Source organism: Salvelinus sp. IW2-2015, linkage group LG32 (assembly GCF_002910315.2).
Source record: "Salvelinus sp. IW2-2015 linkage group LG32, ASM291031v2, whole genome shotgun sequence".
In the NCBI taxonomy this organism is placed as follows: Eukaryota; Metazoa; Chordata; class Actinopteri; order Salmoniformes; family Salmonidae; genus Salvelinus; species Salvelinus sp. IW2-2015.
Window position 1 is genome coordinate 10,613,812 of NC_036871.1, and position 15,591 is coordinate 10,629,402.

At 43.4% G+C, this 15,591-nt stretch overlaps 1 protein-coding gene across 2 annotated transcripts; it reads right to left on the reverse strand.

Moving 5' to 3' along the window:
* Window positions 1-2,376: 2,376 nt before the first annotated feature.
* Window positions 2,377-14,872, reverse strand: crsp7 (cofactor required for Sp1 transcriptional activation, subunit 7). 2 transcript variants are annotated; one of them, XM_023977822.1, is made up of 4 exons: window positions 14,525-14,872; window positions 14,237-14,388; window positions 5,864-5,938; window positions 2,377-5,595 (listed from the first exon to the last, which is right to left on the reverse strand). In XM_023977822.1, the coding sequence occupies exons 2-4, from the start codon at window positions 14,306-14,308 to the stop codon at window positions 3,919-3,921; spliced, it is 1,824 nt and encodes a 607-aa protein (XP_023833590.1). In that variant the 5' UTR covers window positions 14,309-14,388; window positions 14,525-14,872; the 3' UTR covers window positions 2,377-3,918. The 2 variants fall into 2 exon arrangements, with proteins under 2 accessions (XP_023833590.1, XP_023833589.1); XM_023977821.1 differs by having other exon boundaries at window positions 5,864-5,941.
* Between the last annotated feature and the right edge of the window lie 719 nt (window positions 14,873-15,591).

A 15,591-nucleotide genomic window follows, 5' to 3' on the forward strand; every position in this document is an offset into this window, starting at 1 on the left:
TAGTGGTGTGGGGGCTGTGCTTTGGCATAGTGGGTGGGGTTATATCCTTCCTGATTGTCCCTGTCCAGGAGTATCATCGGACGGGGCCACAGGGTCCCTCGACCCACCCCGTCTCCAGTATCTATGCTGCAATTATCTTTGTGCCAGGGGGCTAGGGTCAGTCTGTTATATCTGGTGTCCTGTGTAAATTACAGTATGCTCCCTCTAATTTTCTTCCTCTCCCTCTCTCATTCCCCTCCCAGAAGACCTGAGCCCTAGGATCATGCCGCAGGACTACCTGGCCTGATGACCCTTGCCTGTCCCCAGTCCAACTGGTCATTCTGCTGCTTAAGTTGCAACTGTTCTGTCTGCTGCTAGGGAACCCTGACCCTGATCTCTACCGCACCTGCTGTCTCGACCTCTGAATGCTCGGCTATGGAAAGCCAACTGACGTTTACTCCTGAGGTGCTGACCTGTTGCATCCTTTACAACTACTGATTATTATTTGACCCTGCTGGTCATCTATGAACATTTGAATATCTTGAACAATCTGGCCTTAAATGGCCATGTACTCTTATAATCTCCACCCGGCACAGCCAGAAGAGGACTGGCAACCCAGTTTCTTCCTGGGTTCCTGCCTTTCTAGGGAGTTTTTCCTAGACACCGTGCTTCTACATCTGCATTGCTTGCTATTTGGGTTGTAGGCTGAGTTTCTGTATAGCACTTTGTGACATCTGCTGATGTAAAAAGGACTTTATAAATATATTTGATTGACTAAAGATCCGGGTTCGATCCTGGGCTGTGTCACAGCCGGCTGTGACCGGGAGACCCGTGAGCCGGCGCACAATTGGCCCAGCGTCATCCAGGTTAGGGGAGGTTTTGGCCGGCCGGGATGTCCTTGTCCCATCGCTGTAGCGACTCCCGTGCAGGCCGGGTGCATGCACGCTGACACGTTGCCAGTTGGACAGTGTTTCCTCCGACACATTGGTGCGGCTGACTTCGGGGTTAAGAGAGCAGTGTGTCAAGAAGCAGTGCGGCTTGGCAGGGTCATGTTTCTGAGGACGCATGGCTCTCAACCTTCACCTCTCYATACAGGAGTTGCAGCGATGGGACAAGACCGTAACTACCAATTGGATATCGTGAAATTGAGGGGTAATTTTGAAAAATAATTTACAAAAAAAATAAAAGTATTTCAGTAGATTTCATGCATTTTTGTGTGGCTTAATTTGTGTGGAAAGTCACACATTTTTGCAACAGTAGGCCTACACAATTTTCTTCATAACGCATTTCATATTTTGTTGAGCCTACATTACGCAATTTTATTTATAATACATTTAATACAAGGCTTCACTTCACTTCACATTACCGGTTATAAAACGGAAATTGCTCTCCGTAAATAAATGGTGAGAAATGCTCAGTCTGAAGTCATTCGGCTATGAGTTTCACAGCCCTATAATAATTAAACAAGTTATATCACCTTTAAAATTGTTTATTTATAAGAGGTTGGGAATAGTGACATAGGAAAGTCTGACATTAATTAAATACCCTAACCCTAAGCTATGTTCAAAGTCAGCAGCAATTTCCAGTGAGAAATGCTCAGTCTGAAGCCATTCAGCTATGGGTTTTAAATAAAATAAAATTGTATTGGTCACATACACATGTTTAGCAGATGTTAGTGAAATTGTGTTGCTAGCTCCAACAGTGCAGTAATGTCTAACAACTAATATCTTACAATTTCACGCCCATTAAAGGAGTATGCAATTGAGATTCTCCCACCAAGGTGTTTTTATAAATGCCAACTTTCTTAGGAAAACTGGCGCACRTTTTGGGGTATATTTTGTACATACGCAACATTCATAAATGAGGCMCCAGGTGAGGTAAAAGTGCACTGAGCAGCTTAGTCATGTGTTGATGGGAAGGGTTCCGCMCTGAGATGTTCTGAAATGCATGTAGACTTGGTTATCTTATCAGGAGGGAAAAAGTGTGTTCATAGTTGTTGCGGTTTGTCATAACAATGAAGAGCGAACCACTCAAGTGAAAGACACCCCTTTGCAATTAAAAGATACAAAGCAATTCTTACAAAAAAAGACTGCCATTTTGAATCTGCAGTTGACTGAGGTATTTTGGACACAGTAACTGCAGAATAACTAGTGTACTGCATTTGAACTGCAGCTATACTGCATTTTGGACCAAGTGCTCCCCCATGAGGATTCACTGAGAACACACAATGGAAACCAAAGGAGTAATGTACCTACATACTGTAGACATACATCATTGTATGTACAATATTAAAGCCAACATTGACCTGTTAATAACCCCATCATGAATACAATACAAAAACATCTGGGTTTATATTGCGTAAGAATGAAGTCTTATCGCAAATGAGAAAACTGTGCATAGGGTTTAGATCACTTTATTTTTCAAACAAATGAGATGTTAAACACTGAACAAATAAAGATGTCCCAGTCAAACTGACCAGATCCACAATCAATCTTTAGCATTTCTTTATTGCGAGCTGTGTTTGAGTGATGCCTCATTGTCTGCAATTTACCCATTCTGGATCAGTGTTCACTAAGGACCATTGCTYAGGAAAAAAAAGATGGTGCATAATCCAGCATCATCGGACATGGAATTGCCACACACAAACCTAGTTCCAAGGACAGGAGTGTTATGCGAAAGCAAATCCAGATTTGACATCAAAAAGGCACATTGGTAGGGATGAATGTAGCGGCGCACAGTCTGACCTTACCCMATCTGAAGTCATGCCATATGTGGAGAACCGTGGCAATGCAAGATGAGAATAACAAAAATAAAAAATAAACTACTTCTCTGAATTGTCACATGGAAAACGTTAAGGCGCTCTCTCCAAGTTTGTAGTTTTCAACAAAATAGCAAAAGAAACGACACTTGTTCATTAACCATCACGCACGCTTCTCAATGAGTAGAACATTCCTGCAATACAAACCCTTGAAAGATTGGAGGGAAATTGAGACTGTCAAAAATGTGGACCTTGCAGGTGTTTTGTTTGTATCTACATATACCTTAATGTAAATGATGAAATTACAGAAGATGCCTGCCTCTGCAAACTAAATAGAAAGGTCTCATTTCTGTATATTCATTAAGGCTGTTCAACTTTGAAAGTCTCCTGATTAAATTTCATAAGCCAAAACGATAGCTAAAGGAATGTTAACAAGTATAGTTCCAGCATACAAACAATTACTTATTTTCTTGTCCTCACAGTTGTATTAGTACCCTCTGTTTCAACATTTTCTGCCTGGGTGAGGATTGTTGGGGGATAAGTAAATGGAAAAACAAAAGACGTCTGAAAATACTTTGTTGATTGAACAAAAGGAGGCACATTTCTGTTGAACTTCCTCCGGGAAGAAACACATGATGGCATGTGTACATCAGAGTGGTGAGGAGAGAAGATGATGGGTGGAGTATGGAACGTTGGATCGCTAACATGTATCGGCCAACCAAAAACAAAAGAATGTGTAAAACAATGTTATGCCTCTTTTGCATTGCAGAACAGGTCAACAGTATGTGATGCAAACAGAAAAGCTCTACAGGTTTTGTACATCGTACCATAAACCTCCCAAAAAAACTGAAAAGGTCAAATAAATAGATGCATACATGATAAGAAATTGTATAATTTATTTTTGTATATGTCACATAAAGCTTCTTGTAACTCCCAAATAGGTGTCAATATTCCACTCGCTGGACACGTTCGGCTTGAACTGTGCTAGATGAACGCTTTCAACACCCTCTGAGCACGTAACTCGAAAGCTACACTCCAGCCAACCCTACACTAGAACCCTAGTTTGCAATTAATTGTTAGTAGCAGCACTCTGCAAACGGGCACATCTTTCCTGCAACTTTTTATTTTTGAAAAACAGAACTGAAACAGCCCTTTGACAAACTTGGGACAGACACCCCATCTCAGTCTAGGCAAATATATGGCAGGATGTTCAGTTTGCTCTCGTCCCCATGTGGGTCCAACGATATACACTCCGTCCAGTCGTACCAAGTGCCCTTGGTGTCATAACAACCATTTACCCCTTGCCAGTGCTCCGTATGTACTCTGTGGAGGTCCTTGTCGGTCACCTCCCGGCTCACTCCAGGTGTGTCCRTTACCGAGCTGTCCAGCTGCAAGACGTGGACTCCTCGCCTCGCCTCCCTGAGATCGCTCTCCTCCCGTTTCAGGTATTCTGACATGAAAAAGTGCGCGCCGGGGGCCTGGACCCTCGAGGATGTGAGCACRTTGCTCTGAAGGTTTAGGTAGGACTGGATGATCTCGTTTCGGGACAGCTCTTTCCAGTTAGTCTGTTGGAAGGGGCTGGGGGTGGGAGCGGGAGGCTGCTGCGGATGCAGATCAGTTCTCTGCTGGGGCTCAGGGGGAGGTGGCATTGGGGGTTCCTCCACCTGACAGGGTTCTTTATGTACCATGGACTTGATCTGTCCAGTCACAGGGTCAAATGTTAGCCTGCGTTCTTTTAACCGCACAGGCTTTGTTTTGTCCTCCGTGTCCTGCCCCTGCAGGTTGACAGAGTAGTCCCTGGACCTGTACTTCTTCCTCTTTTTGCGGTCCGAGCTGGAGGCAGAGACTTCTGCCTCAGCCTTGACCACCACTACAGAGGAGGAGGGGGTGGGTCTGTGGAGTTCTGCGCTCTCAGAGTTTTGTGGGGCGGGATGGGTGGTGGGAAGGAAGACAGGCGGAGGTTCCAGTGTTGCAGTGCTGTGTGGGGGATTGGTGGTGGCCTCTGAGGAGCCAGGCCAGTGCAGTGAGGCCCTATGTGCAGGGGGTGGCGGCCCATTCACATGAGACACTTGGGCTGGGGACATTAAAGGCTGGGACGAAGGCAAGCGAGGACTCCGAGCTGGGCTTGGGATAGTCCCTTTTGGTGCATATGTTGAAGAGTGCTTGGACATAGTCTCTTGCTTCATAGTCCGTGGACTTGAGAGGCAGCGGAGGCTTTTGGTCAGATACTGCCCCCCTCCTTCGTCCAGCCTTGCTTGCTGCTGCAACACAGCAGTCTTGAGTAAAGAGGAAGTGCTAGGTAGTTTGGCAAGGCCCGGGGAGCTGGGGTGAGGTTTGACAGCATTGACAGGGATTCTACTGTGTTTTTCATTCTCAATGTGCTCTGTCCGGGCCCTGTCCGGCGAAGGGGTAGCCTCTAGGTCTTGGGGAGCCTCGGGGTTACCTGCAATCCCATTTGTGGGAGGTGGCGGAGTGGAGTTGTGCATCTGCTCGTTGGGGGACATCTTGGAGGTTTTGGCCGGTAAGTGCACACTGTCCTTTTGCTCCCCTCTACGCTTCCTGCTGCTTGACTTCTCCGCTTTGGGCGAGTAGGTGTTGTGGACGTCATTTCTGGTTTTGACCTCTTGGACACCTTTGCCTGCCAGGGTTACGTCAGTGGGTGGAACGTGAGTCCGACAGGGGTGGGCACTGCCATTGGCAGAGCCCGAGACACTTACTGCCCCCCGCGATGGAGTCTCATTTTGCCCTGGGTCGATCAATTTCTGCCAGCTCCGCAAAAGCTTCTTGGCACGCTTGGCAAGGTCTTTATCCTTGGTCTCCTTCCTCACGTCATTGATCAGTTTCCCCAATCGGGTTTCCTAAATTGGTAATTCAAATAAAAAGTTGTTAAAGGGATACTTTTGGATTTTGTCAATGAGGCCCAGAGTCAGATGAACTTGTGGATCCCATTTCTATGTCTATGTGTCCAGTATGAAGGAAGTTGGAGCTAGCAAAAAAAAACAAGCCAATACTAGCAAAATAGATAAAAAAGGGCTAAGTTGCCAAAATCCCAAATGATCCTTTTAAGAATACCAAAATCGTTGTCACAGGCAACAATTAAAGCACTTAAAAAGCTTTGGGTCTTACCTCAAGTGCTTCTTTGGTGATAGGGAATTTCTCCAAGTATGTGATAACTTCTAATACTGCCACCATATTGTGAATCTGCTGGAAGGAGCAAAAGGGATGATCAGAACACAGATTTTCAGCACAGAGTTACTAAGCTAGTTAGAAGTAACAGCTAAGTTATCAACGGTTGGCTTGCTGGCTGGCCTACTACCTTGCTAGAGCTAAACGCTATGCTGGCTATTAACTGTCTAACAAGCAGTCTAGCAATTATTTAAAAACAGTGCTCACCAAACTTTTGAGTCAAGATCAGAGTCAAAACGCAAGCTGAGATGTATTTTTCAAACATGACTTAAACATAAGCCTGTGCAACATGAACCTATTAAAAAAAAAAACAGTTTTGTAGCAATGAGGTTTGGGCAGTAGGGTACAGGCCCAATACATTATCAGTGTATATTGGCTATGCTTGAATTGACCTTCCAATGTTGTTCTCAGACCATTTTAAAATTATATTAACGAATTTGAGGTACATAATCAAACTGGTAACAGATCATTTGCACAGCTGAGCATAATAATTAGCATTTTAAAATTGTACTGGACTGATGGCCTTCATCTGATGGTCAGAGGGGGGAGAGAGCACAGCAGCAAGGCTGCCTCACTGTCCTGCCGCACTCCCTCCCGCTGAGGAAAGGGGACATCGTATTCCAGCTAACGGCGAACCTCATATCTGCATCATACACCAATTCATGTTGTTACTCCTATGACCAGAGAAAGTGAAATATCCCRCRATATTAAATGACACAAGCCGTTAATAATAACGCAAGCTTACCGAAACACTTTGCTACTCAATCATTACAGCTGCAGTGCTGGTTGTAGAGTGAGGGGAAGTAGAGCGAATGTTCAATACTTTTATAAGCYCAAAAAATGCACAAAGTGTTGACAGTGCTGAATAACAATTTAAACATGAGMTCACTCAAAACCATACTGTATTTGTTGATTCGCTCTAGTCATGGTTTTAAAAGCTTTGAAATCTCACTATCAACTTTGCTGTATGCTCTAGTCTTCTTTCTAGAGTCTATGGCTCAAACAAACTGCAGACATGGTGATCTGAGCTGATAGGCCAGCGATAGGCCTAAAGGTGCACTTGATTTTACCTCTGGGCCTGCCGGGTAGGTGGAGTTCTACCTTCAGACACATGAAGTAGGTTCAAAATGGGAAGACTTTGCCTTCATGGCACTGGGGCTTCTGAATCAAGTGCAAATACCACCCACAGCGTGAAACAAATGACAAAAATAGGAACGTAAGGCTTTATCGTTGGGTTTTTTACAGAAATGTTTGGTGCTCSACAAGGAATGACTTGGAGATCGACCAGTCGATCACCCAGTTGGTGACCACTGGTTTAAAACAGGTTAGCTAGCTAGCYAGCCAGCCATGGACAGTAGCTTGTTGCATATATAAAACTTAGGTATCGGTATCCATAAGAAACAGTGAATAGGACACCCTGTGACAAYACAATAATAACTACGCTCATAAGCAATAGAATGGTCAAAGTCTTAGACTTGATACATACAGGGTTTACTAAAATTAGACACTCAAACAAATACATGTTTCAGTTTAATACCATACACAAAAAAACAAGACATATCAATAATGGCTGTTGATGCAGAAAAGGCTTTAGACAGTCTTGAATGGCCTTTTCTATTCAAAACTTTGAAAGCTTACAACTTTCCAGCTGAACTAAATGTATTTATAAATGTTTATATAAATGTCCTAAAGCAAAAATATACAGAAATACATTATTGGATAAAATTGCTTCATAAAATGGGCACAAGAAATTTGCTGGCTTAACTGTTCTGGAGAACTACGGTACGCTTCTTAATGTTAAATAATGTGGCCGGTGAAAGAGCGCAAACTGCTTTATCTCCTAATGTATTGCACAAGTTGGCTGCAGGTATTTACTTAAGTAGCTACAACTATGAACATTTATTGAAAAACTTCAAATAAATAGGTTTGAACGGTACAGAAATACCATCCTGTGGGCATTTCCAAAAACCACGGTATACAGTGAGGGAAAAAAGTATTTGATCCCCTGCTGATTTTGTACATTTGCCCACTGACAAAGAAATGATCAGTCTGTAATTTTAATGGTAGGTTTATTTGAACAGTGAGAGACAGAATATCAACAACAAAATCCAGAAAAACGCATGTCAAAAATGTTATAAATTGATTTGCATTTTAATGAGGGAAATAAGTATTTGACCCCTCTGCAAAACATGACTTAGTACTTGGTGGCAAAACCCTTGTTGGCAATCACAGAGGTCAGATGTTTCTTGTAGTTGGCCACCAGGTTTGCACGCATCTCAGGAGGGATTTTGTCCCACTCCTCTTTGCAGATCTTCTTCAAGTCATTAAGGTTTCGAGGCTGACGTTTGGCAACTCGAACCTTCAGCTCCCTCCACAGWTTTTCTATGGGATTAAGGTCTGGAGACTRRSKWSSYSRMKYSRRSWMSYYAATRTGCTTYTTCTTGAGCCACTCCTTTGTTGCCTTGGCCGTGTGTTTTGGGTCATTGTCATGCTGGAATACCCATCCATGACCCATTTTCAATACCCTGGCTGAGGGAAGGAGGTTTTCACCCAAGATTTGACGGTACATGGCCCCGTCCATCGTCCCTTTGATGCGGTGAAGTTGTCCTGTCCCCTTAGCAGAAAAACACCCCCAAAGCATAATGTTTCCACCKCCATGTTTGACGGTGGGGATGGTTTCTTGGGGTCATAGGCAGCATTCCTCCTCCTYCAAACACAGCAAGTTGAGTTGATGCCAAAGAACTCCATTTTGGTCTCATCTGACCACAACACGTTCACCCAGTTGTCCTCTGAATCATTCAGATGTTCATTGGCAAACTTCAGAYGGGCATGTATATGTGCTTTCYTGAGCAGGGGGACCTTGCGGACGCTGCAGGATTTCAGTCCTTCACGGCGTAGTGTGTTACCAATTGTTTTCTTGGTGACTATGGTCCCAGCTGCCTTGAGATCATTGACAATATCCTCCTGTGTAGTTCTGGGCTGATTCCTCACCGTTCTCATGATCATTGCAACTCCACGAGGTGAGATCTTGCATGGAGTCCCAGGCCGAGGGAGTTTGAYAGTTCTTTTGTGTTTCTTCCATTTGCGAATAATCGCACCAACTGTTGTCACCGTCTCACCAAGCTGCTTGGCAATGGTCTTGTAGCCCATTCCAGCCTTGTGTAGATCTACAATCTTGTCCCTGACATCCTTGGAGAGCTCTTTGGTCTTGGCCATGGTGGAGAGTTTGGAATCTGATTGATTGATTGCTTCTGTGGACAGGTGTCTTTTATACAGGTAAGAAACTGAGATTAGGAGCACTCCCTTTAAGAGTGTGCTCCTAATCTCAGCTCGTTACCTGTATGAAAGACACCTGGAAGCCAGAAATCTTTCTGATTGAGAGGGGGTCAAATACTTATTTCCCTCATTAAAATGCAAATCAATTTATAACATTTTTGACATGCGTTTTTCTGGATTTTGTTGTTGATATTCTGTCTCTCACTGTTCAAATAAACCTACCATTAAAATTATAGACTGATCATTTCTTTGTCAGTGGGCAAACGTACAAAATCAGCAGGGGATCAAATACTTTTTTCCCTCACTGTATGATCAATCTCATATATATGTCTTTCTGTGACATTGGGATCAAAATGGTTTGATTTGTTATTTTTATGCAGTTCCACATGTGTACTTAAAGGAATATATTCAAATTGGCCCATAACCCCACTTACAACATAGGCCTAGGACTATACATCCTTTAAGCAGGGTTCATCCAGGCAATGCTCTTAGCCTAGCGGTTAAGAGCATTAGGCCAGTAAACAAAAGGTTCCTGGTTCGAATTCCCAGAGCCGACTAGGTGAAAAATCTGTTAATGTGCCCCCCCCCCCCAAAAAAAGAGAAGGTGCCTACCACTAGCATTTTAGGCATTGTGAAAGCATTGATTTTCTCATTATTACGTTCCAAAACGTGAGAACCTAATACAGACGATAATAAGCGCAGAGCTGTKGACAGAGGTTCAGGTTTCTTCTTGTGGTGGTCGTCGTCAAAGTGGTTTCCACGGGTCGCAAAAAGAAACAATTGCATGTAAAAGTCTTGGAAAATAAAGCTTGGCATATTCTCAGCGCTTCATTGACATTTCAGAGATGTTCTTGTACTTGTGAGAAATMTTTGAAAAATGTATGATTTTGAATAACATGAAAAGCATATACTAAAATACTACATGTCATGCATCAAATCGATATCCATCTTACCTCTGTTGCTTTATGTCAAACCTCCAGACGAGCTTCAATACCATTACAACACTCCTTCCGTRGCCTCYAAYTGCTCTAAAATGCTCGTAAAACTAAATGCATGCTCTTCAACCGATGCTGCCCGCACCCACCCGCTCGACTAGCATCACTACTCTGGACGGTTCTGACTTAGAATATGTGGACAACTACAAATACCTAGGTGTCTGGTTAGACTGTAAACTCTCCTTCCAGACTCACATTAAGCATCTCCAATCCAAAATTAAATCTAGAATCGGCTTCCTATTTTGCAACAAAGCCTCCTTCACTCATGCTGCCAAACATACCCTCGTAAAACTGACTATCCTACCGATCCATGACTTTGGCGATGTCATTTACAAAATAGCCTCCAACACTCTACTCAGCAAATTGGATGCCGTCTATCACAGTGCCATCCGTTTTGTCACCAAAGCCCCATATACTACCCACCACTGCGACCTGTATGCTCTCGTTGGCTGGCCCTCGCTTCATATTCGTTGCCAAACCCACTGGCTCCAGGTCACCTATAAGTCTTTGCTAGGTAAAGCCCAATCTTATCTCAGCTCACTGGTTACCATAGCAACACCCACCYGTTGCACTCACTCCAGCAGGTGTATTTCACYKGTCAYCCCCAAAGYCWACTCCTCCTTTGGCCGCCTTTCCTTCCGGTTCTCTGCTGCCAATGACTGGAACGAATTGCAAAAATCACTAAAGCTGGAGACATATCTCCCTCACTAACATTAAGCATCAGCTGTCAGAGCAGCTTACCGATCACTGCACCTGTACACTTCCCACCCAACTACCTCACACCCATATTGTTATTTATTTTTGCTCTTTGCACCCCAGTATCTCTACTTGCACATCTATCACTCTGGTGTGAATGCTAAATTGTAATWATTTCACCACTATGGCCTATTTATTGCCTTACCTCCCTAATCTTACTACATTTGCACACACTGTATATAGATTTTTCTATTGTGTTATTGACTGTACGTTTGTTTATCCCATGTGTAACTGTGTTGTTTGTGTCGCACTGCTTTGCTTTATCTTGGCCAGGTCGCAGTTGTAAATGAGAACTTGTTCTCAACCGGCCTACCTGGTTAAAAAAATAAAAATGTCCTGTGGATTCGAGAAGAAAGATGACAAGTTCAACAGGCAAAGGAGCCTGTCAGGTAGCCAGTAGCCTTATTTCTTGCACAGAATCTAGCCTAGCTGACGCAATGCAATTTTCCAGATTTTTTACCACTTTTCTCTGGCCTCCATTGATTTAGTCACCCTAATTTTGGCCATCCTATGAGGGGTAAAAATTCCAAAACATAAATATCTAGTACTAGTCAAAAAAGTTGACACCTCATTCCAGGGTTTCTATATTTTTACTATTTTCTACATTGTAGAATAATAGTKAAAACATTAACTATAAATTAACATATGGAATCATGTAGTAACCAAAAGTAGCCACCCTTTGCTGGTACACACTACCATTCAAAAGTTGGGGTCACTTAGAAATGTCCTTGTTTTTGAAAAATAATAATAATATTAAAGTAACAAAATTGATCAGAAATACAGTGTAGACATTGTTAATGTTGTAAATGACTATTGTAGCTGAAAACAGCTGATTTTTTGTGGAATATCTACATAGGTGTACAGGGGCCCAATATCAGCAACCATCACTCTTGTGTTCCAATGGCACGTTGTGTTAACTAATCCAAGTTTATAATTTTAAAAGGATAATTGATAATTAGAAAACCCTTTTGCAGTTCCTCTGTCCAGTGTCTGTGTTMTTTTTATTGGCCAGTTTGAGATATGGCTTTTTCTTTGCAACTCTGCCTCGAAGGCCAGCACCACGGAGTCGCCTCTTCACTGTTGACATTGAGACTGGTGTTTTAGCGGGTACTATTTAATGAAGCTGCCAGTTGAGGACTTGTGAGGCGTATGTTCAGAGGACAAAGTGAACAGGTTTTTTGAAATTGTTGCTAATTTATATATTTAAAAAAAAAAGGCAGAAATACCTTATTTACATAAGTAGTCAGACCCTTTGCTATGAGAATTGAAATTGAGCTCAGGTGGATCCTGTTCCATTGATCATCCTTGAAATGTTTCTACAACTTGATTGGAGCAACTGGGGTAAATTGAATTCATTGGACATGATTTGGAAAGGCACACACATGTCTATATAAGGTCCCACAGTTGACAGTGCATGTCAGAGAAAAARACAAGCCATGAAGTCGAAGGAATTGTCAGTAGAGCTCCGAGACAGGATTGTGTCACAGATCTGCGGAAGGGTACCAAAACAATTCTGCAGCATTGAAGGTCCCCAAGAACACAGTGGCCTCCATCATTCTTAAATGGAAGAAGTTTGGAACCACCAAGACTCTTCCTAGAGCTGGCCACCCGGCCAAACTGAGCAATCGGGGGAGAAGAGCCTTGATCAGGGAGGTGACCAAGAACCCGATCGTCAGTCTGACAGAGCTGCTCTGGAGATGGGAGAACCTTCCAAAAKAACAACCTTCAGGCTTTTATGGTACAGTGGCCAGATGGAAGCCACTCCTCAGTAAAAGGCACAAGACAGCCCGCTTGCAGTTTGCCAAAAGGCACCTAAAGGACTGACCATGAGAAACAAGATTCTCTGGTCTGATGAAACCAAGATTTTACTCTTTGGCGTGAATGCCAAGCGATATGTCWGGAGGAAACCTGGCACGACCGATGGCAATTTCAATACACAGTGACAAGATCCTGAGGCCCATTGTCGTGCCATTCATCCGCCGCCATCACCTCACGTTCGAGCATGATAATGCACAGCCCTATGTCGCAAGGAAAGGTGCACAATTCCTGGAAGCTGAAAAGTCCCAGGTCTCCCACACATGCTCAATGGGTGACATGTCTGGTGAGTATTGCCTGCATACTCACCAGACACGTCACCCATTGAGCATGTTTGGGAGGCGCTGGATCTACGTGTACGACAGCGTGTTCCAGCTCCCGCCAATATCCAGCAATTTCGCACAGCCATTGAAAATGAGCGGGACAACATTCCACAATCAACAGTCCGATCAACTCTATGTAAAGGAGGTGTGTTGCGCTGCATAAGGCAAACGGTGGTGACCGGATTTCTGATCCACTCCCCATCTTTATTCCAAGTAATGTGAAATACATAGATTAGGGCCTAATGAATTTATTTCAATTAACTGATTTCCTTATATGAATTCAGTAAAATTAAATTGCTGCATTTATATTATTGTTCAGTGTTGTGTGTATTGTCACTATGATAGGAGACAAGTTTAATCTACACAATTAACATTTTACCCATTGGTCAAAATGTTTTTTTTTTTTTATCAGACACCCTAAAAAGTCTTCAATACTAACCTTTTAGATTTTGTCTCAAATTCCCCAAGATATATTGATCCTCCTGCCCCCAGCGCACAGTAARTTGAAATGGAATTGTATTTATCTTCTGGTTTCCCACTGACTGTTTTTGTGTAACCCAATACTAGAATTGAAAGCAACGGGTAGTGTATGTAACTAAATACACCCGCGTTGCTTAAAAAGCACATAGTAAGCTAGTAGCTACCACCTATCTAACGTTAGTTAAGTTATGCAACAACGTATGACGGGCGAGGAATGGGAGAAAAGTTAAGTTTCAACTTGAAGTAAACTAGCTAGGCTAACGCTATTTCGTCGGACATTCTTTACGTCAGCGTATCAAAAGTGAACTTGTTTTTAAGTTTGCAGCTAGTTCGCCATCTGCCCAGTTAACTAACGTTAACATATGGTATTGGTGAACGTGAAAACAACCGCAGTTTGACCTGCGAGAGTTGTGACTGGCTAGCTTAAGAGGCTGGCCAATGCTAAAACTAGCTGGCTAAACATTAACGTTACCCTGTTGGGCAGGCTAGCAACTTAGCTAACTTACTAGCTGGCGCCCGGTAACGTTAGCGTAGCAAGCTTGCTAGCTAGCAAGCAAGGTGTCAACTCACAAGCGTGTATGATTAGCTATCGTTTAACAGTGGATAATTGGCATATCGTTTTTTTTTWATGAGATTGCAAATATTCGTCCAGATAGCTAGCTACTCACATTGCTATGACTATCGATGGCCTGCAGCAGCCGGTCTCTCATCTGCTGCGGAGTTGCTGAGGCCGTTGTCATTGCCTGTTCGGTGCGATCCGGCAGACGGGGGAGGAATCCTCCAACAACGAATAATGTGGTACTTGTAGACACTCACAGGCCTTTAGAGAGATATGCAAGACACTTGAGCAGCATATTTATCTGATGCATTTACGCTTAAAGGTTCGTAAAATGTCACATGGATTCAGAGATGTGTCAGCCGCCTGCTACTGACTCTTGGGCGCTTTGGAAACTCACCACCAGCTGCTGGATCTCAACGGCCTCCTATTGCATTATGGGATGCAAAACTTGGCCGTGTCAGAGAGGAAGAGGCGATGCGAGAGGTTTCACCACAGAACAATATTTGGTTTCACTCTGTCCAAAATAAGCCCAATGCGTTTCTAAGGGCGTATTTTGGACCTAAACTTGTCGCTTGCCTGCCTTCCCGCTTTTGAGGCAACGACTCCCATTGTTAGGGAGGAGACATGGGATCAATACCAAATGGACTCCTCAGTCCTACACCCTATGCGCTTGTGGAGATCCGAGAGGATTTGACAGTGTAAGCAATATGGTAATTGGGCCCCACAGTGGACGCATCATAATACCCATAAAACCTGTCGGTCAAACACGGAAATGGTTCCAATCGTTTTTCCACCATTCATTTGACCCATTGTGGATTTTAGAAACGCTTCAAATAAGGGCTGTGTTTCATGTAGGCTTACCCTAGCGTGACGTTTTTGATAATTGTAAATCTCGCTCGGACAGGGTGACTTTTATCAATATATTCGGCTCTATTTAGTCTCCGATTCGAAAATGCTAATTAGCATCAAGTAGGCATCATGGAAGACTACAAACCACCGCAAACTCTTCGTGCACCTCATCTCTAGCTGACACATTTGCTCACGGACAGCTCACTCATTCGGCAGGATTAGGCGGTCACCTAGGACGGCAGATTAACGAGGGTGGCATTTTCTGATGCAATAACACATAAAACCCAATTTTGCCCCCCTAAAATGATTTTTTTCCTCAACCAGTGGCATATGGGTGTTTTAAGTAAGCACTGATGCCACCCAGCGGTAAACAGTGGCCACTTTGTCAAAGACAGGGGAACAAAATAGCACCTCTCCAGGGTGCTGTTGGAGACATCCGTTAAAAAAATATTGATCATAAATCATGCAGCAGATCATGTAGTATATGGCCCTTTTCTGTAGCCTACAGGCTAGAAATAAAATGTTTGATCAAATAGCCTAACCTAAATTGCGCCCAATCAAATAAGAAATACGCTGTCATGTTAAACAACATATCCTAAAACAGGACAAGTCAAA